Source organism: Bos mutus, chromosome 4, assembly GCF_027580195.1.
Source record: "Bos mutus isolate GX-2022 chromosome 4, NWIPB_WYAK_1.1, whole genome shotgun sequence".
Lineage (NCBI taxonomy): Eukaryota > Metazoa > Chordata > Mammalia > Artiodactyla > Bovidae > Bos > Bos mutus.
In genome coordinates this window covers 46,867,653-46,894,264 of record NC_091620.1, presented here as the reverse complement: position 1 = coordinate 46,894,264, position 26,612 = coordinate 46,867,653, and the positions used below count along the sequence as shown (strand labels likewise).

The window sequence follows — 26,612 nt, the reverse complement described above, 5'->3', positions numbered from 1 at the left end:
AAATGAAATGAGATTGTTTTTCTCTCTGATTCCCTTAGGGAACCTTTGGAATCAGATATCCTCACATTGTGTAACTGAACAGATGTTTAACCTATGTCCCTTTTATGAAGCCAGTCTGAGTCTATATAATCCCAGGTTATACATTTTAATCAGGATAAGTTGCTGGATCCTCTCCAAAGTAAAACTTAGCTTTTCTAGGAATTTCCTTGATCCTAATGACCCCAGGGAGACTCGGGATTTTCCTGACTTTAAAATGTCATTTCTCACTATTGAGAGGGAGAGGCAAGGTTGAGGGGAGGGCAGGTTCATCATGTCAATGCCTATCAGGGGGAAACTGGGAAGAGGCTATTGTAAACCAGCACCTGGTGAAACAGGTTCCAGCCTCGCAGCCTCAAACAAAGGTCTGGTCAGTGCACATGCCTGGGAGAAATTTAGGGCAGTCGAGTTCAGGGGCAGGTCTTCAGTTCCTGCAAAGCGGAATAGGCTAGAGCATAGCTTCTCAGCCTAAGGCAGCATGTTGGAATCATCTGGGCAGTTAAAAAAAAAAAAATGCTCAGGTTTCTTCCCTAGAGGTCTTGATATAAATGGCATGGAGTAAGGTTTGAACTTTTATAAAAAACTTCCCTTGTGCCAGTAATGTGACACTAATGTGAGCCCAGGGTGGTGAACTTCTAGTGTGAGCAAGGATCTCACTTATGCAGGAGGATGTCTGATCTGCAAGGCAGAAGCCGGTTCTGGACCTGGTGCCCACCAGGGGGAGAGAGAGCTGTGACTTAGGGAGGACAGCAGGATCACAAGGGTAACAGGCTGGTGTTTCGGTCTGGAAGTGTCCGCACTAACCTGTCCCTTTTAGAGTGACTAAACTCATACTGATTTGCCTGTGACTTTCATGGATACTGCACTGAATGACCTGCATCCTGGGAGACCCCTTAGTTCCAGGCTAATGGGGTGTTGATTGCTCTGTCCCTTTTAGTCCTGGTCAGAGCATCCTGTATCTTACCAGCACCTACATCTTACCAGCACCTACAAAAAGTAGCTTTGCTCTTCCTGTCTGTACATGGTAAAATTCTCACGTATTCTTGTTTCTCCTTCCCCACTCCATTTTGTTTCTGATAAAACCAGCTGTTTGGGGATAACAAGAGAAGAAATAGAGAAGAGCTATGGCTGTTTATATTCTTAATGCTTCAGTTATAATAGAATCTGCTCAGGAACTAGTGTAAGATTTCAGACAGCTCAATAAGTGAGGAGTTTTAGAATGCAGAGGCAGATGTAGTGAAAAGCAGTTGTTTTCAAATTTTAGAGTGCGTGGAAGTCACCTGAGAGCTTCTACAGCCTCCAGTTGAGTATGTCTGGGGAGAGGCTTGACAATCTGCATTTCTAACAAGCTGATGCTTTGGGGCTGGACACGACTCTTTAAGAACCACCAACATAAGGAGACTTGACTCTGCATCAAACATACATGGGTGAGAAGGCTCACTTTCGATCTACGTTTTTTCACATTCATCAGTCATCATGAAATAGTACATTTATTACCAAGCAGAAGGCCCAGGATATGGCTGATACTTTCATTCTTCAGATGATGATTCGAACCATCTCAATCTTTCTGCTATCTTCTGCCTGGGGATGGTCTGGGCATACCAGACCACCTGACCTGCCTCTTGAGAAATCTGTATGCAGGTCAGGAAGCAACAGTTAAAACTGGGCATAGCACAGCAGACTGGTTCCAAATAGGAAATGGACTACGTCAAGGCCGTATATTGTCACCCCGCTTATTTAACTTATATGCAGAGTACATCATGAGAAATGCTGGGCTAGAGGAAGCACAAGCTGGAATCAAGATTGCCGGGAGAAATATCAATAACCTCAGATACGCAGATGACACCACCCGTGTGGCAGAAAGTGACAAAGAACTAAAGAGCCTCTTGATGAAAGTGAGAGAGGAGAATGAAAAAGTTGGCTTAAAACTCAACGTTCAGAAAACTAAGATCATGGCATCCAGTCCCATCACTTCATGGCAAATAGATGGGGAAACAGTGGCTGGTTTGATCTCCTTGCAGTCCAAGGGACTCTCAAGAGTCTTCTCCAACACTACAGTTCAAAGGCATCAATTCTTTGGTGCTCAGCTTTCTTTATAGTCCAACTCTCACATTCATACATGACTACTGGAAAAATCATAGCTTTGACTAGATGGAGCTTTGTCAGAAAAGTAATGTCTCTGCTTTTTAATATGCTGTCTAGGTTGGTCATAGCTTTTCTTCCAAGGAGCAAGCTTCTTTTAATTTCATGACTGCACTCACCATCTGCGGTGATTTTGGAGCCCAAGAAAATAAAGTCTGTCATTGTTTCCTCATCTATTTGCCATGAAGTGATGGGACAGATATCATTATCTTTGTTTTTTGAATATTGAGTTTTAAGCCAGCATTTTCACTTTCCTCTTTCACTTTTATAAACAGGCTCTTTAGTTCTTTCTCCCTTTCTGCCATAAGGGTGACATCATCTGCGTATCTGAGATTATTGATGTTTCTCCTGGCACTCTTGATACCAGTTTGTGCTTCATGCAGCTTCATACCTCAGGGCTGCATATTGTCACCTTGCTTATTTAACTTATATGCAGAGGACATCATGTGAAATGCCAGGCTGGATGAAGCACAAGAAAGTTTCATTTTATGAGGAGGAGGGAATCTGAGAAGACTTTTTGGAAAAGGTGACTGTAGTCCATCTTGGAGCTGATAAAGGTATAATTTCCTATGAGGATCTGGATTGAGAGCAAATGACCATGGCCTTGTGGCTGTACTAGAATTGGTTTTCCTTACTGAGTTTTCATAGTTTTATAACCCAGGCTGAGTAACTTTCATGCATTATCATCTCATCCTATTTATAGTAAATTCTACCTTTCTTTTGAGATCTTTCTGTCTGCTTAATAAAAATGTGGTTTGTCTTTGAATTTTTCAAATAAATGATTATTTTTGACTTCCCTAGAATTAAATTTGCAATAAGCTTTTTTTCCCCCAGGAAATAAAAACCAATATGACATGTGAACTAATATGTAGTTCATTTTTATAGAGGTAGATAATTTTTTAGCTACAACTATCTAATTATCTAAAAATAAACATCTGTACTATTATGACTGTGTTATTTAATCAAGTAGTATGAGGAAAGTTTCAAGGACAATGGATTACTGGAACAAAAGAGATAGTAAGGAATAAAACCATGACTGGCAGTTGAATAAAGAACTGAAGTCTCTTGGGATGTGCTGGCTTTTTTCTTTTCTTACAACATCTGTCTTTGGTTATTATTTCTATAAGAACTACTTCCATAAAGCATCTGTTTCCTCAAGAAAGTCATTGAAGATATGGAGAACCCTTATTATTGGTAAGATTTGAGTAAGTTGGCTTAAGTGTTAGTCTCTATTGAAATATATAATTTTTAATAAACTGCATTTTATTATTTTAAAATGCAAATCAATTTTTAAAACAGATATGTATAATGGAATACAGTTATATTTCTCCTTTAAAATATCCACTAAAATTTTAAATACACATATTCTTTGACCTTCCAGGCCACATCTGGTAGTCTAGTCTACATACACACTGACAGAAGTGCACCAAAAAATATATGAAAAGATGTTTGTTGCAGTAACCTAACCATCCAGTTGTACAGGTTTGTTTAAATGAATTATCGTTCACGCCTGTGATGGAATATTCTGCCATCATTGAAAGAATGAGGTTGATGTCAAGGTTACCTTAAGAAAAAAAAAATCAAGTGGCAGAACAGTGTGGGTAAACTATATGTACACTGAAAGAACATATGTTTATTTATGTATATGTACAATTCCTTAAATATGCATAGATGATTCCTGATGTGGTACACAAAATCTGTGGCACACAAAAAAGGTAAAAGTATTTACCTTTTAGGTGGCAATTGCAGCCTGGACAGTGTGTAGGAAGGGGATACTTTTACTCTTTGTCATGTACTCCTGAATACTTAGGATTTCTGCAATAAGTATTTATTATTTTATAAACAGTGTATAACAATACTTATTTAAAAGCAAAAATCTATTAAATTTATTTATTTATTTTAATAATTTAACAATAGATTTATATAAATTACAGAAGGCTTTAAATATTAAGGCCTCTATTCTGGACTAAGAAATATTTCCAGGCATATTAAAGGAAAAAGAAAACTATTTTAGTTCTAAGTTGAAATAATTATTGATTTATGGCAAATAATTCCTGAAAAAAATTGCAACACAAAAATTAATTTCCACTGTTATTTGGAAAATTACAGATAATGCTGGTTGAGAGCCTCAAGATTTGAATGATAATAGTCTAAATGGAAGAGAGCCCCCCTGATGTTTATGCTTTTCTTGAAGTGTCATGGAAATATTTGATAATGATTCAACCATATTGAGCTCTTCACTTCATTTGTTAGGTTTTTGTGCAGATGGATCATGATCATCTGCTGGTTTTGGATTGACTCCTATTTTTCAGAACCAGAAATTTAGTGAAAGATTTTTTTCTATTATCTACTCATCTGTTTAGCCCCAGTATAATGAAGGATTGTTTCAAAACATAAATTCTTTGTCCTTTTTTATGATTTAATATAACATGTTTCCAAAGTTGGCATTTTAAAGAAAACTAGTAATTTATAAAACATGTTTTATATGCCTTTAACTCTGATATATTTTCCCTGCATACAATGACTTGTCAACTTCCGTTGTTCCCTCATCAGATACCGTAATTTTATGATTACCATTTATCTTTGATTCTACTATCTTTCTAAGCTACTTTTCACTGTGAGTGTTAGACCTCTGTGAGAGAAGATCTCATTGGTTTGTTTAGTCAGTATCCAATTTAAAGAAATACTTTTAGATAGAATTCTCTTTCCAGGTCACCCCATTGACTGTTGGTCTTTGTATCTGGCCAATCAAATGCTTGGCTTCCCAGGTGATGCAGTGGTAAAGAATCCCCCTGCCAATGCAGGAGACACAGGTTCAATCCCCGGGTCAGGAAGATTCCCCTGGAGGAGGAAATGGCAACCCACTCCAGTATTCTTGCTTGGAAAATTCCATGGACAGAGGAGTCTGGAAGGCTACAAAGAGTTGCAAAGAGTAGGACATGACTGAGCACACACATACAATCAAATGCTAAAGTTTCGATTTCTAGCCCAATCAGATGTGTCCAGGAAATCAAGGTCATTTGAAGCATAATAACCTCTCCTCCACTAATCTTGTGGATAGTTTACCAGTCCAAACGCCCAACAGAGTGAATTTAAAATCTGTTAAATTTACTTCCCTGCGGCTACTCCAAAAATTAAAAACACACACACACACACACACACACACACGGCAAACAAGAAAAACAAAAACAGCCTAGGAAAAGCTTAGATTTGCACTGCATAGCTCAGAGGTTCTAGGTCCAACTCATAAGTGAAAGTGAAAGTGAAGTTGCTCAGTCATGTCCAACTTTTTGCGACCCCGTGGACTGTAGCCCACCACGCTCCTCTGTCCATGAGATTTTCCAGGCAAGAGTACTGGAGTGGGTTGCCATTTCCTTCTCCAGAGGATCTTCCCAACCCGGGGATCAAACCCAGGTCTCTCTCATTGTAAGCAAGACATTTTACCATCTGAGCCACTGGGGTAGTATATGGGAAAGAACATAGATGTTACATTCACACATTCACACAAGATTTGCACCCCGACTTGGCAACTTCCCAGGCAGACAGCCTTGACTCTCAGAGACTGTGACCTCCTATGTGAAATAGAGGTGACAATATTTCTTTGTAGAAGGGATGTGAGGATAGGGAGATTGTGTGTGTAAAATGAGTAGGACAATAAGTGACACACAGTAATTATAATGGTATAAAACATTTATTGAGTGTGTACCAAGTGCCAAGCATTATCCTAAGCCCTTAATGCATGTTAGCTCTTTATTCCTCTGAACAGCCTTATGTGATGATTACACAGGGAGGCTCTGTGATTTGCTTGAGATTGTATGACTAGTAAGTGAAGGAGTTGATAGCTCGAGCTGTTAACATCTAAACCAACCCTTTCCTGGAAGTCACAGCCTGACTTCATTTCTGCCCATAAGTCTATGGCCTTCTGGGTTCCATCTGCTGTCAGAACCACACCTGAAGCACTTCCCTATCTTATCTTCCATGCAGTCCACCCCCAGTCCTCAGTTCATGGTGCTCACTGACTCCATGGGAATTTGGAGGTGTCAGGGCTTGCACTGTGTGCCTTCCTGCCCGCTCTTTGTCCCTCAGCAAAGCTGAACTTCACCCTATCCTTGGGATTATCTCAAGAGGAGAAACAGGCTGCCTTCCCCAGAATTCCAGTGAAGATAATATCTTCACCGTTGTTCCACTACTATGTCTTCCTGTTCTCTCCTCTGCACTTGTCAAGCACTGTGTATTTTAAGTAGGGTTAGTCCTTAAGACCGATTGTGAAGTAGATAACATTTGCCCCTTTAAACCACTCATTCCTTTAGTCCTTATGTCACTATTTCACATCTCAGTGAGCCAGTTGAACTAGAAGCTTTCAGCTTCTGAGGAAATGAGAAATTAGTGGGGGAATGAGAAAGGTCATTTAGACCTGTGCTTCTCAAACTTTATTGTGCATATGAATCACCTAGTGCTCCACCGTGTCCTCAGTTGCTCAGTCGTGTCCGACTTTTTGCGACTCCATGCACTGTAGCCCTCCAGGCTTCTCTTGTCCATGGGATTCTCCAGGCAAGAATACTGAAGGGGGTTGCCATTTCCTTCTCCAGGGGATCTTCCTGATCCAGGGATTGAACCCACATCTCTTGCATCTCCTGCATTGACAGGTGGATTCTTTACTATTGTGCACTTTGTTAAAATGCCGATTCTGATCCATTGGGGTGGGGCCTGGGATTCTGCATTTCTGACATGCTTCTGTTGATGCCCGTGCTGGTGCTGTTTTCTAGACCACACTCCTGAGTAGCCAGTGTCTAAAGACTAGGGTACCACCTTGAGATGTCAGAGGCTCTACCCTGAATTAAGTATTTCCAGGAATACTTAATCCAAAGAAATGAGTCTCTTGGTGAAATTTAGTTAATGTGACTTGCTGGTAGAAGAAACTTGTCAATTTTAGACCCTTCTCTGGACTGCCTACCAGTAAAGCCATTCCTGGTTGGAGAAAAGAATATCATAAAGTTGTCAAGTTTTAATATAAACACTATGAAAGAGGGCATTTTCCTCTGTTAATTTAGTAACTCTGAGATGATTTGTATTCATTTTGCTTAATTTTGAGAAAATCATCATTTTGCTGCTACTCAGTGTTGAGTGAGCTTTCCAGGTGGCGCTATCAATAAAGAACCTGTCTCTCAATGCAAGAAACATAAGAGACACGGGTTCAATCCCTGTGTCTGGAAGATCCCTTGGAGGCCAGGGCAACCCACTCCAGTGTTCTTGCCTGGAGAATCCCATGGACAGAGGAGCCTGGAGGGCTACAAGTCCATAAGGTTGCAAAGAGTCAGACACGATTGAAGTGACTTAACATGCATGCATGCAAGGTTGAGTCCCTCAGGGGAACTCAACCAGGGAAATAGCTCACCGAACTCTTCCTGGTGCTGGGGGTCACATATGCATTTCAATATGTGTTTCTTTGTTCTGTCTATCATCATCTACATAAAAGGAAATTTAAGTCAACTTTTATTTCCTTATCTTTTGATTTGGAGTCAGCTCACTGGGAGTGCTTATGAATAATTCTGTTAGAAATGGTTTGATAATACTAATCTGGATAATGAAACGTTGTACAGACCTTTGCACATGAAGATGCAGTGTGGGTAGAAGACTGCGAAATGCCGTGGCTGATTCTCTTTGTGATGGCAAAGGTTTATATTCTCTATTTCTGCTTTCAGGGAGGAGAACACTGTTACTACCAGGGCCACATCCGAGGAAATCCTGCCTCATTTGTGGCATTGTCGACGTGCCATGGACTTCAGTAAGTGTCCCCAAAGTTTTTGTATCCTCCATTTTTTTCCAGTGATTTACTTTATTTTTAATGCACTTTGGTTGAAATCTCTATTTTAAGTCAAGAGCTATTAATAGTTTTCAAACAGTGATGGATCAGGACTTTTTTTCCTCTGTGGTTTGTAAACCAAGCAGATTGTTAAATTAGAGTTGCAGAAGCCAGAGGCGCTAATGATTATAACATGCTTCTTTAGTGATGTTTGAAACATTTTTCTAGTTTCATCCAGATGGAGACTGGAGTGGTTTGAGTAACTTTGGTTTCTGTTTCCGTGGGTGTTTAGCCCCTTGGTACCAATTCTGTCCTTCCTCTTCCTTGATGTTCATTTTTATATATGTATGGAATAATAGAAATTTCAAGACAGGGAACTCCTGACTCCTTACACAAAAATAAAGGGTGACCACAGGAGCTCATGTATTTTAGCACTTTATTCAGCCAGAATCCCACCTAACCTACAGCAAACTCATGGGAGGGTCCATTTGTTTTCAGAAATTTCTATGGAATGGACTTCATCTTTCCTCAAGGCCTTTCTTCCTTTCTCATAACCTTCAATATCAAAGTATGTTTGCTGGTGTTTAACATGGGAATATATCAGCTTCCTCCATCCTGTCCATGATGGTGATACCCAGGTGGCTGTCTTTTTCTTGTCATGTGACCCCTTCCAGTTCCAGTTCCAGTTCAGTCCCTCAGTCATGTCCGACTCTTTGTGACCCCATGAATCACAGCACGCCAGGCCTCCCTGTCCATCACCAACTCCCAGAGTTCACTCAAACTCATGTCCATTGAGTCAGTGATGCTATCCAGCCATCTCATCCTCTGTTGTCCCCTTATCCTCCTGCCGCCAATCCCTCCCAGCATCAGGGTCTTTTCCAATGAGTCAACTCTTTGCATGAGGTGGCCAAAGTATTGGAGTCCTTCCAATGAACACCCAGGACTGATCTCCTTTAGAATGGGACTGGTTGGATCTCCTTGCAGTCCAGGGGACTCTCAAGAGTCTTCTCCAACACTACAGTTCAAAAGCATCAATTCTTCGGTGCTCAGCTTTCTTCACAGTCCAACTCTCACATCCATACATGACTACTGGAAAAACAATAGCCTTGACTAGAAGGACCTTTGTTGGCAAAGTAATTATAAAGCTACTTTGTCATCCCTCAGCATTTGGTTGTTGTTCATTTACTAAGTCATGTCTGACTCTTTGCGATCCCATGGACCACATCGCACCAGGCTCCTCTGTCTTCCAGTATCTCCTGAATTTGCTCCAATGCACATCCACTGAGTCAGTGATGCTATCTAACCATCTCATCTTCAGCCTCTCTACCCTTTTTGCTTTCAGTCTTTCCTGGCATCACGGTCTTCTCCATTGAGTCCACTTTTTGCATTTTGCAGCCAAAGTATTGGAGCTTCAGCTTCAGCATCAGTCCTTCCAGTGAATATTCAGGGTAGATTTCCTTTAGGATTGACTGGTTTGATCTCCTTGCTGTCCAAGGGACTCTGAAGAGTCTTTTCCAGCACCACAATTTGAAAGCATCAATTCTTCAGTGCTCAGCCTTCTTCATGGTCCAAATCTCATATCCATACATCCTGCTGGAAAAACTATAGTTTGATTATACAGACTTTTGTTGGCAAAGTGAAGACTTTGCTTTTTAATCCTCTGTCTAGATTTGTCATAGCTTTCCTTCCAAGAAGCAAGCACGGCAACTGTCCATAGTGATTTTGGAGCCCAAGAAAATAAAATCTATCGCTGCTTATACTTTTTACTCATCTATTTGCCTTTAAGTGATGGGACCAAATGCCATGATCATTGTTTTTTGAATATTGAGTTTTAAGCCAACTTTTTCTCTCTCCTTTTTACTCTTATCAAGATTCTCTTTAGGTCCCCTTCACTTTCTTAATGATAACATTAGAGTGGTATCACCTGCATATCTGAGGTTGTTGATATTTCTCTTGGAAATCTTGATTCCAGCTTAAGATTCATCCAGCCTGGCATTTCACATGATGTACTCTGCATATACTTCTGCTTTACTGACTACTGCACCAAAGCCTTTGACTGTATAGATCACAACAAACTGTAGAGAATTCTCCAAGGTAGGCTGGGAATACTGGATCACCTCACCTGCATCCTGAGAAAACTGTATGCAGGTCAAGAAGCAGCAGTTAGAACTGGACATGGAACAACAGGCTGGTTCCAAATTGGGAAAGGAGTACGTCAAGGCTGTATATTGTCACCCTGCTTATTTGACTTATATGTGGAGTACATCATGTGAAATGCTGGGATGGATAAAGGACAAGCTGGAATCAAGATTTTGGGGAGAAATATCAATAACCTCAGATATGCAGATGACACCACCCTTATGGCAGAAAGTGAAGAAGAACTAAAGAGCCTCTTGATAAGAGTGAAAGAGGACAGTGAAAAAGCTGGCTTAAAACTCAACATACATACAGATGGCTAACAAACACATGAAAAGATGCTCAACATCACTCATTATCAGAGAAATGCAAATCAAGACCACTATGAGGTACCATTTCACACCAGTCAGAATGGCTGCGATCCAAAAGTCTACAAATAATAAATGCTGGAGAGGGTGTGGAGGAAAGGGAACCCTCTTACACTGTTGGTGGGAATGCAAACTAGTACAGCCACTATGGAGAACAGTGTGGAGATTCCTTAAAAAACTGGAAATAGAACTGCCTTATGATCCAGCAATCCCACTGCTGGGCATACACACTGAGGAAACCAGAAGGGAAAGAGACACGTGTACCCCATTGTTCATCGCAGCACTGTTTATAATAGCCAGGACATGGAAGCAACCTAGATGTCCATCAGCAGATGAATGGATAAGAAAGCTGTGGTACATATACACAATGGAGTATTACTCAGCCATTAAAAAGAATTCATTTGAATCAGTTCTAATGAGGTGGATGAAACTGGAGCCTATCATACAGAGTGAAGTAAGCCAGAAGGAAAAACACCAATACAGTATACTAACGCATATATATGGAATTTAGAAAGATGATAACAATAACCCTTTGTACGAGACAGCAAAAGAGACACCGATGTATGGAACAGTCTTATGGACTCTGTGGGAGAGGGAGAGGGTGGGAAGATTTGGGAGAATGGCATTGAAACATGTAAAATATCATGTATGAAACGAGATGCCAGTCCAGGTTCAATGCACGATACTGGATGCTTGGGGCTAGTGCACTGGGACGACCCAGAGAGATGGTATGGGGAGGGAGGAGGGAGGAGGGTTCAGGATGGGGAGCACATGTATACCTGTGATGGATTCATTTTGATATTTGGCAAAACTAATACAATTATGTAAAGTTTAAAAATAAAATTAAAAAAAAAATGAAGATTATGGCATTTGGTCCCATCACTTCATGGCAAATAGATGGGGAAACAATGGAAACAGTGATAGACTTTATTTTTTTGAGCTCCAAAGTCACTGCAGATGGTGAGTACAGCCATGAAATTAAAAGACCCTTGCTCCTTGGGAGAAAAGCTATGACCAACCCTGACAGCATATTAAAAAGCAGAGACGTTATTTTGCTGACAAAGGTTCATCTAGTCAAGCTATGGTTTTTCCAGTAGTCATGTATGGACGTGAAAATTGGATGATAAAGCTGAGTGCCTAAGAATTGATGCTTTTGAACTGTGGTGTTGGAGAAGACTCTTGAGAGTCCCTTGGACTGCAAGATCCAACCAGTCCATGCTGAAGGAAATCAGTCCTGAAAATTAGTTGAAAGGACTGATGTTGAAGTTGAAACTCCAATACTTTGGCCATCTGATGGGAAGAACTAACTCATTGGAAAAGACCCTAATGCTGGCAAAGACTGAAGGCAGGAGGAGAAGGGGATGACAGAGAATGAGATGGTTGGATGACATCACTGACTCGATGGACATGAATTTGAGCAAGCTCCGGGTGTTGGTGATGGACAGGGAAGCCTGGTGTGCTGCTGTCCGTGAGGTCACAAAAAGTTGGATGTGACTGAGTGACTGAACTGTACTGAACTCTGCATATAAGTTAAATAAGCAAAATGGCAATATATAGCCTTGACGTGTGTGTGTGTGCATGTGTGCATGTTCCATTTCTTTACTCATGTCTTGCTCTTTGCGACCCTATGGACTTATAGCCCACCAGACTTCTCTCTCCATAGGATTCTCCAAGCAAGAATATTGAAGTAGATTGCCACACCCTCCTCCAGGGGGTCTCCCTGACCCAGAATGAACTCGTGTCTGCCTCCATTTCCTGCATTGCAGGCGGATTCTTTACCCACAGAGTCAGTTGGGAAGCTCAGAGCCTTGACATACTTCTTACCCAGTTTTGAACCAGTTCGTTGTTCCATGTCAGGTTCTAACTGTTGCTTCTTGACTCACATACAGATTTCTCAGGAGATAGGCAAGGTGGTCTGGTACTCTCATCTCTTTAAAAATTTTCCACAGATTGTAATGATCCACGCAGTCAGAGGCTTTAGTGTAATCAATGAAGCAGAAGTAGATGTTTTTCTGGAATTCTCTTGCTTTTTCTGTGATCCAACCAATGTTGACAATTTGATTTCTGATTCCTCTGCTGCTTCAAAACCCATCTTGTACATCTGGTAAGTCTTGATTCATGCATTGCTGAAGCCTAGCTTGAAGGATTTGGGGCATAACCTTGCCAGTGTGTGAAATGAGCACAATTGTATGGTAGTTTGAGCATTGCTTAGCATTGTCCTTCTTGGGGACTGAAATGAAAACTGACCTTTTCAGTCCTATGGTCAGTGCAGATTTTCCCAAATTTGCTGACATATTGAGTGTAGCACTTTAACAGCCTCATCTTCTAAGATTTGAAAAGAGCTCAGCTGGAATTCTGTCCCTCTACTCACTTTGTTCATAGTAATGCTTCGTAAAGCCCACTTGACTTCACACTCCAGGATGTCTGGCTCTAAGTAAGTGATCACGCGATTGTGGTTATCCAGGTCACTGAGACCTGTTTTGTACAGTTCTGTGTATTCTTGCTACCTCTTCTTAATATCTTCTACTTCTGTTAAGCCCTTACTGTTTCTGCCTTTTATCATGCCCATCCTTGCATGCAATATTCCCTTCGTATCTCCAATTTTCTTGAAGATACCTCTAGTCTTTGCAATTGTATTGTTTTCCTCTATTTCTTTGCACTGTTTATTTAAGAAGGCTTTCCTATCTCTCTTTGCTATTCTCTGAAGCTCTGCACTCAGATGGGTATGTCTTTCCCTTTCTACCTTGTCTTTCACTTCTTTTCTCAGCTATTTCTAAAGCCTTCTTAGACAACCACTTTGCCTTCTTTCATTCCTTTTTCTTTGGAATGGTTTTGGTTTCTGCTTCCTGTATAATGTTTCAAACTTTCGTCCATAGTTCTTCAAGGATTCTGCCACCCAGATATAATCCCTTGATCTCTTTGTCCCTTCTGCTGTATAATCATAAAGGATTTGATTTAGGTCAAATTTGATTTAGGATTTGATTTGATTGAGTAGCCTAGTGGTTTCTCCTACTTTCTTCATTGTAAGCCTGAATTTTGCAATAAGGAGCTCATGATCTAAGTTTAGCATTCTAGTTAGTCTAAATCATCTCAGCTCATTTCTGCTACTTTTTTGGGGCAGGAACCAATCACACTTCAGTTTTGTGAAATTCTTGTTTGAAATCTTTAAAAGACTTCCTGTCTGTTACCAAGTTAGAAACATGAGTGTTTTCATCTAACAAACAGTTATAGAGCATCTGCTGTGTGCCAGCTGCTTGGAATATTAAGGAGATTAGAACGTGAGCCCTGTCCCCAAGAGCTCCCAGTCTAATGGGGAAGCTAAACCTAGCCCAGCTTCGTGCTATGGAATGTGGTATGTATAGTTGTTTTCGATGAGAGAAAAAACTGAGAAAAATGCAAGCTGAGAGTGGTCACTGAAAAGTGAGGTCGCCCTTAAGGGTTCCAGAGAGTCATTACCTGAAAAAGTTGGAATGGGCCCTGGAACAGGCTTTCAAGGGATCTTCCAGGAGAGGGGTTCAACTGCTACGTCTTCCAAGAAATTGAGAAATGAGACCTAATGGGAAAGGCTGGGAAATCTGGCCAGTCTGCCCAAGTTGTGCTTCTGGTTAGGCTCTGGCACTAGGTACTTGAGAGGCAGGAAAAAGATAACACAGGGATCAGACAAATAACCAGAGAAAGGAGGTCACATGCCTGAGAGCAAGACAGTAAGTTCGCTTACTATTTGTACTAAAAGACTATTTTACTAATTTTAAATAAATCCTTTGAATAAGGAGACATTTTTACAAACATGGAACCTGTACCTAATATGTGAGATCCTCGGCTTTCTTAATCTGGAAACAAACATTGATGTATCCTCCAGCAATAATATTGTTATCTCTGATCTCAAGGCGAGCACAGCTGTCAGCCAGGAATAGTACACTGCATCTGCCGACTCTTGTGACAGCAAGTGTCTATTGTAGGCTTTTCCCTTCCTCTCTCATTCCTCTTAACATCTCAGTCCAAAGTCACAGTTTAAGCATCTTGCCCGGTACATGTTCCAGTACCACCCCCACCATTTTCCAAGTGGATATAACATCATAAGAGCAGAGAAAAGGTATTACTGCCTTCTAGAAACCCTAATAGACCCAAGACCGTCAGACCAACAGGTACTAATCCTATGCAGTCCTTTGAAAGAGGATGGAATGGGATCTTGAAGGACATTTGAGTGACTAACTGAGGTGTTTTCACTAAGTAAAATTTACTTCTCCCTTTAGAAAATTTTTCACTTAAGACTAAACAAAGACAAACAGAAAGCCCACTGTGTGTAGGAATGTTGTCAGGTTTGTGTATGTTTTGGTATATGTAGATTTTTATAAGCATGTTAAATAAATTCACTGTTTGTTCCTTTATTACTTCTCATCTTGATTTTACCTTAGGAACAAACATTGCTGAAAAATATTTAGGAGAGCTATTTCTAAATAGTAAATAATTTATGTTGTCTCATTTGTAGTGATTCAATATGAGATACATTATTTCATCCATGACTCATCTTCTATAAATTGCCAAATGCATGTTGAGAGTTTTCATTTTCTTGATTTACAGAATTCCATTAAAGAACATAATGGGTAAAATAATCAAACTCATATCTTTTCCATAAAGAACCTGCAGGTACATATTATTTTCAAATTTGAAGACCTAATAGTATTTTGGGCCTGCTATGTTTCATGTTTTGACAAAATCCTGTAACTATGGGAACATTAAGGACTGGAATCAACTGTAAATTTATTGCCCGCTTGTGACAGTTTGTAAGAATGACTATTTCCTTTCAAAATCTTGTTTTGATGGCAACTTTTAAAAATTTTACCTCTCTCAACTGGCCAGTAATGACTTGGTCCTCGCTATAGATTTTTACAAGTTATAAACTGTGTGATGGACTCAGTATACTTCCTGGAATGTATAAAAAATAAACCTGAAAGGTTTCAAACAAAGCAAATGAAACATACCTGCTTTTTAATTGTTAAATATTTGAACATATTTTTAATTAAACATGGCATATTTTCATTTATGGAACCAGAATCTTCTATATATGTATGGTGTTAGAATCTGCTTTGTTTATACGGTGTATCAAGATGTTTGAGTTCAACAAAAAGTGACTGATTTTTGCATTGGATACTAACCTAATTCAAGAGGAAACAGCCCCTGATTACTGTTTAAACAAAGCCATCTGCTTGCTACTTAATCAGTGTAGTGTGAACTTTGGCAAAGGGTGATCGTTTTGTACAGTTTTCTGGATGGATCTGACCAGTTATCAGCAGAATGTTCACTGCCATATTTGCCTACTGTTTTGAAAAGTTTCCCCCTTCTTATTCCTTAGGCATATATTGTCAGTGATATCCTACAAACTGCATCTGTTTATCTTTAAATTCCAAATGCAGTGTCACTCAAATTCAGAAAGTGCACTTTGGGTCGAAAACATTACAGATGTGTAAAGGGCAGTTCTAAGGGTATATGAAAGTTTAAGGACATGTGGAAGATGTTACTGCAAGAACGAAAGAATTTGGATAGAGACAGAGCTGGAGGCCATTACAATTATAGCTCAGGAAAACCAGCAGATTTCACTAAGTGATCAATGAAAGCACATACTGTTCTGTGGTTAGCAACTTGGGCTTCATGCAGTCATTTCCACCTAACACTGATAAATGACTGCAGAAGATCACAACTTTACTTTTCACAGATGCCTGAGTGGTAAAGACAAGTTCCTTCAGTATCAGGAGGAAACTGATATTAACAGAAAGACCACATTCCTCTAAAAGGAGGGGCTATCAGGATCTCTCTGAGTGGGAGTTGAGACCCTATGTAGCTTAGGATGCCCCCAGAGAATTTCTCAATTGGCTGATAGTCATCTCTAGCCCAGGAGGTCCAAAATTGAACTCTGGATTTGCGGCCTGCATCCTGCTTCTTTGTGCCCATCCTATTTTGCTATTCCTGCAGCCTTTTCCATCCTATTAAATGGATCTTATGAAACACCATTTTTCCAGTTGCTCATGTCAAAACCTTGGAGCCTTCACGGAATCTTCTTTTCCTTGCAAACTCCATTTTAAATCCATTAACTAGTCTTATTGATTCTACTTTGGAAAAATATTCAGAATTTGACCGGTTCTCACCACCCTCACCATTACCACCCTGTTGTATGAATGAAAGTGTGTGGCCAGTTGCATGGGCTGGGTCAGCTACTTGTCAGCCACTTGTCTCTTGGGCTTCAGTTTCTGTAACTTGTGAAATGTGGGTAGTCATTGTACCTCCAGCATAAATTTGTGGAAAAGATGAAATGAATGTAAAGGATTTAGCTCATGGTGAGTTGTTAAAATATGTCAGCTCTTACTGCTAGAGCATCTTCCAAGTATACAGCTTAGGCCAGTCTCTGTATAACCCCTGGCTAACTGCCTCAGAATCACTGGGGGTTTGTTTAAAATGCAGTTTCCTGGGTTTCAGCTTGGAAGTCCGAGAGGGTTCTGAGAGTTTTGAATTTTTATATGCTTTCCAGGTGATATTTTGCATATTAAAATTTTAGATTTACATGTTGGAGGAAGGAATAATGGGCCACAGTTAGAGGATGGTAATCCTGAGCCTCAGAGTCAGACACGACTGAAGCAACTAAAGAGCAGCAGCAGCAGCAGTCCTGGGCCTGTGGAAGAGTCAGGATGAGGGGACCCTGCTGCTTCTGGGGAATTAGGGGCGAGGCCTTTCCTTCTCAGCAGTATGTGTGGGTGTGTGTGTAATGTATGGCATGTGTATGTGTAAGATACATGGATTGGGATATGTGTGTGTGTGGCATATGTGAATATAGTATGTGGTGTTTATATATGTGGAGTTGTAGTGTGTAATATATGGTATATAGGTGTGTGTGTGTGTCTGGTATGTGGTGGTGTGTGTGTATGTATGTATGTATGTATGTATGTATGTATGTGGTGTGTGTGTGTGTGTTATGTGTGGTGCATGTGTGTGTGGTATGTGGTGGGCACTCCATGTGATAGGAGTGAAAAGCAGGGTTTGAGAAATAAACTGGTCCTCTGGCAGCTGCTGATTTTAAAATGATCTGGTTCTGAGGCGAGAGTCAATTGCCAGGCCTAACTGTCTTCTTATCCTTGGCAGTGGGATGTTCTATGATGGGAACCACACCTATGTCATTGAGCCGGAAGAAAATGACACCTCCCAAGTAAGTGCTCCTTCTATTTGCCATGGCAAATGTAAACAATGCTGGGTGATTTCTTTACCCCTCTTTTTCTTCTCTTTTTTCTCTCTATTTTGCTTTCTTTTCATATTTCAGGGTCAAGAATATATGTATAAACACAGACATATTATATATATAAATGCATATATGTATACATATATTTTAAGTTAAATAGTGAATAAGGAAAAACCCTAGACTGTGAGAAAATACATTTATCTTGTTTAAGCCACCCAGACTAAGACAGCACATTATGGTGGAGATAGTAATGAAGGCTTCAGAACACCTCAGAAGAAAAGTATTTTCAGCAGAGGGGAAATATAAGAGGTAGTTTTTTTTTTTTTTTTTTAAATCACTGGTTTTGCCTTGTTGCTGTTCAGTTGCTAAGTCGGGTCTGACCCTTTGGGGCCCCATGAACTGCAGCACACCAGGCTTCCCTGTCCTTTACTATCTCCTGGAGTTTGCTCAAATTATGAATACTGAAGACAGTGAAGGACAGGGAAGCCTGGTATGCTGCAGTCCATGGAGTTGCAAAAAGTTGGACAGCAATAACAAAGAAAACCACAGTGATCTTTTTTTTTTTTTTAAATCTACCTTTTACTCTTCCATCTGCTGGAAATACTTTCCTTCTGAGGTGTTCTGAAGCCTTCATTACTAACTCCACCGTGATGTGCTGTGGTCTGTCAGTCTAGTTGGCTTAAACAACATAAATTTATTTTCTCACACTCTGGGGACTGAAAGTCCGATTTCATGGTGCCAGTGGGGTCAGTGTCTATTGAGGGCTCTCTCCTTGGGGTGCAGATAGTGTCCCGTGAGGTCTGGTGCCTCTTCTTCTTCTCATCAGGGCACCAGCCTTATCAGACTCGGACCTCACTCTTGTGATCTCTGATAACCTTTATCGCATCCCTCTAACTCTATCTCCAAATACAGTCACATTAGGAATTTATGACTTAAACATGAGTTTGGAAGGGACATAGACATTCAGTTCATGATGGATCAAATCCACAGATAATGTGATTTCCCACTCTTTTTCTTTTCTAGATTCCAGATTTTTCTCTATTGCCTATTTTCTTTAAGGCCCCATGCTGATAAAATTTAGAGAAATCCGAGTTTTCTCCGTTCTCTTCCTCAGTTTAGTTTAAACTTTCTGTAGAAAATGGTGCTATTACTAACTAAAGATAAACATGAGGCATTCCATCCTAGCTCTGTACACACAAAATATTCTTCCGTGTATCATGGAACACCAATCAAGCACTTAGAGAGGCAAATAATTTCAAGAAACGCTCGTTGTTCTGCCACTCATAAACAATCTGTATGGGAAACTGTCTGTTTTGTATTACTTTCCAAGTACCCGCTGAAAGCTGTCCTTGTCCCTTTGCTTGACAGTCTGATTTTTTAAAAAGTGATATCATGAAATTTGACTATTTATGATCTTCCTTTTTTAGTAATTGAAGGAAGCCAGATGAAATTATTTGAATGTTCATTAATTTTTCTTAGATGAAACATGGGTTTTTATCTGTTGAATTTTTATAGATGTTTGTCTGACACTTGAATTTTGAGGCAGGGTCTGCTGTGGGCATTCTGATTGTGCCAGTCACCTGCTTCCCAACAGGAAGACTGTTAGCTTTGCAGTCTGCCTAGCAAAGCTGTCAGGCTCTAACAGGAGGCAGGGCTTCATGGAAAGGAACCAGTCATAGAAAACATTAACCCCTTTCCCCGGATGTCTTACTTCCCCTTGGGGGAATAGGTGCATTCATTTCTTTGCCATTACCACAGGCTTCGGCTTCTCCATCCATGAAGGCATTTTACTTCTAATGGGCTATCACTGTGGTGCTGGGATAATATAGGAGTGAGTGGGAGGGATGTGCAAGGGCTCATTGCCTTCCCAAACTTGAGAGAATGTGTAGTCAAGCAATGATTCTTTTAAGGTTTCGCCTCCCCCGGCTGTGATCGCCTGAGCCTGGAGATTTCTGGGTGTATGTGCCTCATCTCTCGTTTGTGTTATTTCAGGAGGATTTCCATTTTCATTCGGTTTACAAATCCAGACTGTTTGAATTTCCCTTGGATGATCTTCCATCTGGTATGATTTTCATAGAGTGATTTTTTAAAAAAATACAGCTTTAATAATTCATTTTAATGTTTTATAACTAATTATATGTGGAATATCATCAGCCTACGACTGCTCGTAACAGTTTTAGAAAGTCAAGTGACATCAAGAGAGAGAAAAAAATGCAAACTGACCTCATATTTATAGTGGGTGAGTTTGGAAAGATATTGCTTGAACTCAACAAAGAAGAGCTTATTAAAGTTATAAGACTCAAAGTAAAGTATTCCTTTACTTTGTTAAAGAAAAAATTGGTCTGCATAGGTAGAATATATAAAATTGACTCTTGGTGAAGTACTCAGTTTGTACACATAGAGATGAGCTTGTAAATATTTTCCCATTTATTGCTTCCTCATTTCTTTTTGCCCCAGCATTTTAATACAGAGCCGTTGTAGATTAATATTTATTATTATGATGATGTGCTATTTGTGAAATTGATCTTTCCTTCCAATGTGTGTTTATGGGCCCATCTATTTATAGGTTTGATTTGAGAGTTGCATCCATGTCTTTTGGTGAGAAGGGCAGGGTATTCATGCTTCGGCTTTGTTAGAGGAGCAATGATTACGCAGAGTGCATTTGTCTCTGTCCACACTGGACTCATTTTCGTGTTCTCCTTCTAAAGATATGGTATAGCTGATGTGGAGATGCTTCCTCCCCTTCTTAGACAGCCCTGATTATGGCCATAGTATAGTCTAATTTTTAAACTTCTTTTAGTCTTTGTAACAACTCTGTGAGGTCAGTATTATTATTCCCATTTTATAGATGAACAAACAGAAGCTCAGCTAGTTTGTCTTTTCTAGGGTTCCACAGCTAGTAAGAGGCTGAGTGGGTGTTTGGATTATGGCACTACAAGACTGTGCCTTGGGAGACAGGCACCAGGGCAAATGGAAAACTTACTAGACTAAAGCAGAGTCTAAACTCCTGCTTAGGAAAATGACTTAAAGGCTGCATTGTCTCCTTATTAGAAAAAGAAGTAAGTGCTTTCAAATGTTCCTTCCTCTGAAATAAATTCGTAGCTCCTTGACTTTCTGCAGTTACGCTAAAGAGAAATAGAACTCACCCCTTCTGTCCTGCTGCCAAAGGGATAGAAGTTCCTAGTTTATAGAATTTGCTATTTGGAAAAATCTGAAAATGAACAATAGATACTTTTACTTCACATAGATGCTTTATACTGTTCTTTCGTTATCATATGAAACTTTTTACAGTTCCTATTATGGTAAGAAAATAAATCATGATTAGCTGCTTGAGAACAAAGTTGCAATCCAATAGGCATTACTGGATGCAATAAACATTAATTAATATTTAAAGTAATAAGTAAAAGTTCCCCACTAAGGACTTTATTATAGGCTTGCCATGATACAATCATAATTTTTTTTAAAAAAACTTCACTCAGAATTTCTTTACAACAGAAACTTTGGAGGTTACTCAGTAGTTTTCTGCTATGAAAAATGAGTTTTGGCCATATTCTTTGAAAAACCTCAGTTTGTTCCTGGTTATCTTTTAGTATCAGAAGTTGACAATATTCATTTTAAGAGTATTATTTGCCTCAAGCTCTTTAGACTTACTATGACAAATTGGAAGGAAACAAAAAATAGACAAATGTCAAAGCTGCAATTTTTTTGTTATATAAGCTCAAAACTAAGCTTTTTAAAATTTTATTTTAGGTTTAATAAAGTATCACTGGGTTGTGGGTTATATTATGTCTTTTTTGCTACGCATTATATATTTCCCAGAGATAGAATATGATCAGGTGTTCCCCAATCTTGTTTGATTATGGAATGTTTTATTTTATATGACACATCTCTCAAGGCTAGTTTTCCTAAGAACACATTTTAAGAAAAGATTTTTGTTTAAATATGACCACTTAGCACTCACTGTTTAAAAATTACTATGATGAAAAACCAACCAACCAACCAACAAAAGCAAACAAAACAGAAATAGACTTGTAAATATAGAGAACAAGGGGGTGGTAGCCAGAGCAGATGGGGGCCAGCCAAAAGAGGAAAAGGAGGTTTAGAGACACAAACTTCTAGTTATAAAGTAAAGAAGCCATGGGAAGGTAATGTAAAGCATAGGGAACATAGTCAATAATATTGTGATAACTTTGTACAGATGCAGATGATAACTGGGCTTCAGTGGTAACCATTTTGAAATGTATGTAAATACCAAATCACTATTTTGTACACCTGAAAATAGTATGATATTGTATGTCAGTTATACTGCAATAGAAGATTACTATGATAAAATACACCAACTTTGTGTACTATTTGCCGAGTTCTGACACCCTTGTACTCCCCTGATGAAAAATAGACTGTTTCCATTACCCTAGTGATTTCCTTTGTGTCCCTTTTCTGTCAGTGTCTCCCACTTCTGCAGTCCCTTTTCTGACTTTTTTCACTGTAGATTAGTTTCACCTGTTCCTACAAATGGACTCATTCATCATATTCAGCTTCTTTTCCTTATTAGCACAGGCCTGAGATCTATGTTGTCAAAGGCAGCAGTAATTCTTTATTTTGATTACTGAGTATGTCCTTATGTATGCATATAGCACAATGTTTCATCTCTTCTGTCGGTGGACATTTGGATTGCTTCTAGTTTGGGGCTATTATGAATATAACAACTATGAATATTCTTGTAAAAATCTTTTTTGGGGACACACATTTATATTTCTCTATCAAATACCTGTGAGTTTAATAACTGGGTCACAAGGTAGTATATCTTTAACTTTATAATATTGTTCTTAAGCTTCAGCATCTACCAGAATCACCTGGAGGGCTTGGTAAACACAGATTCATGGCCTCATCTTCAGGCTACTTTTTTCAGCCACTACATTGAGGCGTAATTGAAATACAAAGGGCTGTATATATTTAATGTATAGAACTTGATGAGTTTGGAGGTAAATATACATCCATGAAATCACCACAACCTATGTCATAAACATATTCATCCATTCCAAAAGTTTCCTCCTACACTATTTATGGTGATGATGATAAAAACCATTAACATAAAATCTAACCTTTTAGCAGATTTTTAGGTATACGATACAGTATTGTTAACTGTAGGCACTAAACTGTTCAGTAGCTCTCGAAGACTTATTCGTCTTGGATAACTAAATCTTTGTCCGCTTTGACTAGTACCTCCTCGTATTGCCTCCTCCCAGCCTGACAGGCACCATTCTAATCACTGTTTCTCTGAGTTTGACTATTTTAGATTCCTCATGTAAATGGTGTTATGTAGTATTTGTCCTTCTTTGTCTGGCTTATTTCACTTAACAGAATGTCCTCTAGGTTCACCTGTGTTGTTGCAAATGGCAGGATTTTCTTTTATAAGACTGGTTAATATTCCATTGTGTGTATATACCATATATTCTTTATCCATTCATCCACTGATGGACATTTAGGTTGCTTCTGTATCTTGACTGCTGTCAATAATGTTGCAGTGAACATGGGCATGCAGACACTAATGTGAAATCCTGATTTAAATTCCTTAGGCTATATGCCTAGAAGTAGGATTGTTAAAATCATATGGTATTTCTGTTCAGATATTTTGAGAAATAGTCATAATGCTTTTCCTAGTGGCTGCACAAATTTCTAGAGCTTTTGATTAAGTACGTCTTGGGTGGGTTGTGAGAATTTACTTTTCCAAGTTCTCAGGTAATGCTAATGCCTCTAGTCCAAGGAATACAATTTAAGAACTACTGTTGAATAAAGAATCTCTGAACCTTTTCCTGAAGCGGTCATACCATTGTATACTCTCAGCATTATACGAGAGTTCTAATTGCTCCACATCTTCATCAGCCTTTCGCGTGTCATTCTTTAGTGAAGGCTAGTGGTGGAAGGGAAGGTCAAGTGGCTATTTGGATGATTTCCCATTAAAATATGATGGCATTTATAAAAGAAATATGAGAAAAATTTTGAGATAAATTATAACTGGAATAATGCTTGAGATTTTTTTGAATTGTATTCCTTTGTGGTATGTTTATTTATATTAATATAAATGTAATTGCCTAGACTAATGTTCTATATTGTCATTAAGTGTGATATTTACATTATAAAATTAATAATTATGTATAGTTATATAATTTATAGATTATAATTATAATAATCATTGTTGATTAAAGTAAAGTTATATAATTTATACTAATTAGGGCTGGTAGAAGTTTGATTGCCCTTCATGAAAGAAACCTGGCAAATGCACTAAGTTAAATTTATTTTTGTTTCCTTTTAGAATTCCAACAAGTAAATATCACTCCACCAAAATTTATTTTGAAGCCAAGACCAAAAAGGAGTAAACGGCAGGTATGTATTCACAGGTATATGTCACAATATTTTAAAAACATTTGGCCACTGCCAGTCAATTTAATCTACATTAAGTCTGTAAGAGGTAAGAATTAGTTTCAGGCATTTGCCACAGTGTGGTAAACAGCATGGGTGACACATTCATAGCAGCAATGGAGTCAGGGCCATATTATTTCATAGACTCAAAAAACACTCAAGATAGTGGCGATAATATGGACACTCGTCTTACAGATGGATTATGGGGCTGCTTCTGTGGCCTCTCAGGCTGTTTCTACCATAGGCCTCCTTCCTCGCCTGAGTATATACCAACCACATCATGAAGTTTGCTTGGATGGTACAAGCCCTTGTGTTCATCCCCTTAAGAATACCCTCTTAAGAATGACTCTATCAAGTTTTAAAGCTGCAAAATGCTATTGTCACACTTGAACTACTCTGGAGTCTAGGATATAAAATCAGAATGTCTGCTTTATGAATGTTCAATGCATATTGAACTTAATAATAGTAGCAGTATATTGTTTACTGTACAATGCTTTAAACCACATGAAGTGGGTACTATTATTATCCCTTCACAGGAAAAATAATAGATGTCTCTGAAATGTGCACATGACTTGCCCAGAATCATAGATCTGGTAAATGGTTTATACAAAATAAAAACTCTGGTCATCAGAATTAAGATATCATCACAGTTGTGGTGGTAGTTGGTGTAGGTGTGTGTATGACATAAAAACCAGATGAGAGAAATAAGTGTCTAGTAAGACAAAGCAGTTGAAGGGACCAGGTATTTTCTTTTTAATATATGTTTAGTAAGTATGAAGTAAAATGTGTTTATAGACAGATTTCTAACATGAATAATAATTGCTAAATATTTTGAGTACTCACCATGAGCAATTGTATTAATGTATTTAATCCTCATAACAATTTTTTGAGGAAGGCATTATCATTATCCCTATTTTAAAGACATTGAAACATAAGAGACTTAAGAAACTAGCCCATGGTTACACTGGGTTACCTGGCAATGGAGCCGGGATTCTGACCTAGAAGTCTTGTCCCTGAGACACACAGTTGAATATTACTTGGCCTTAATAAAGAAGGAAATCTTGCCATTTGCAACAACATGGATGGACCTGGAGGGCATTAAGCTGAGTGAAATAAGCCAGGCAGAGACAGACAAATATGGCATGGTATCACTTACATGTGGAATCTAAACACAAAACAAACAAACAAAAACACGTAGAAACAGAGTAGAAACATGGTTGCCAGGGGCTAGGCAGTGGGGGAAAAGGGAGAGATTAGTAAAAGGGTACAGACTTTCAGTTCTAAGATGGATCACATCTGAGGACCTAATGTGTAACATAAGTTTCCCACAGCCAAGTTACCAGGGCTTATTTATGTGCTGTTTCCTTTATTATATTGCAGCTTCGTCGATATCCTCGTAATGTAGAGGAGGAAACCAAATATATTGAACTGATGATTGTGAATGATCATCTCATGGTAAGGTTTGCTGAATTTCGTGTTGTTTGAACTTGCCCATGCCTAGCATAAAACTGGTGGGTGCAGAAATATGTTTAGAAGAAAGAAGCCTATGAAGTTGTAACCTGGAAAAGGTATTTGTATAATCAAACATTTCTGTTACCCAGCAACAACCTGTAAACAGGAAAACACTCTTAGGTAAATCAATTCACAGTATTTTGTGAAGTTCCAAAAATATTTCTATGATTCATAATGTTAATTCCTTGGATTTGCTTAGTTAATGTAGGGGCTAATATCTTCTCTTACTAAAATGGCAAGGTTAAAAAAAAAAAGGGAAACTTCCATTTTATAATTGAAAAAGTGAAGCAGCAATAATATGACACTTTAATTTGCAATGTTAGCTTTATCCTAATAAAAGCATTTTTTTCTGTTTTTCTTTTGTTGTGCAATAAACCATTTGGAAAGGCTTATAGACTTATTTACAAAACAGAAACAGACTTACAGACTTAGAAAAAAAATTCATGGTTAAGATGGAAAGAGGGATAGCTTGGGAGTTTGGGATTGACCTGTGCACACTGCTGTATTTAAAATATATAACCAACAAGGACCCTGTGTAGCACAGGGAACTCAATATTTTATAATAACCTAAATGAGAAAAGAATTTGAAATATAATAGATACATGTATATGTATAACTGAATCACTTTGTTGTATACCTGAAACTAATACATTATTAATCAAAATATTCTCCAATATAGAATAAAAAAAGAAAAGCTTATATAGCCAAGCTGTGAAGATTTTTAGGATAAAAATCTAGCCAAACTTTTTATTGAGTCAGTTTTTTTTTTAATGCCCAGTTTACAGGCATGTTTTATATTTAATTCATGGGCGTATTATAATCAGCCTGGTTACATTCATTGCACAACAGTGAATTATAATTGTTTCATGTAACTAGAGTTTTAAACTAAATATATTCAGTGATGCACTTTGTTGAATTTTACTTAATTTCAGGTACATATACATTTTAATTTACTTTGAATTATTTGGGA

At 38.7% G+C, this 26,612-nt stretch overlaps 1 protein-coding gene across 6 annotated transcripts in view; it reads left to right on the top strand.

Moving 5' to 3' along the window:
• The window catches only part of ADAM22 (ADAM metallopeptidase domain 22), a 240,215-nt gene that overhangs the window by 139,628 nt on the left and 73,975 nt on the right, over positions 1-26,612 (top strand). For all 6 annotated transcript variants that reach the window (XM_070369432.1, XM_070369428.1, XM_070369430.1 and 3 more), the window contains exons 5-9: positions 7,881-7,963; positions 17,617-17,680; positions 19,703-19,772; positions 24,024-24,094; positions 25,511-25,585. In XM_070369432.1, the coding sequence (XP_070225533.1) occupies positions 7,881-7,963; positions 17,617-17,680; positions 19,703-19,772; positions 24,024-24,094; positions 25,511-25,585 (363 nt within the window). The remainder of the gene's footprint in view (positions 1-7,880; positions 7,964-17,616; positions 17,681-19,702; positions 19,773-24,023; positions 24,095-25,510; positions 25,586-26,612) is intronic.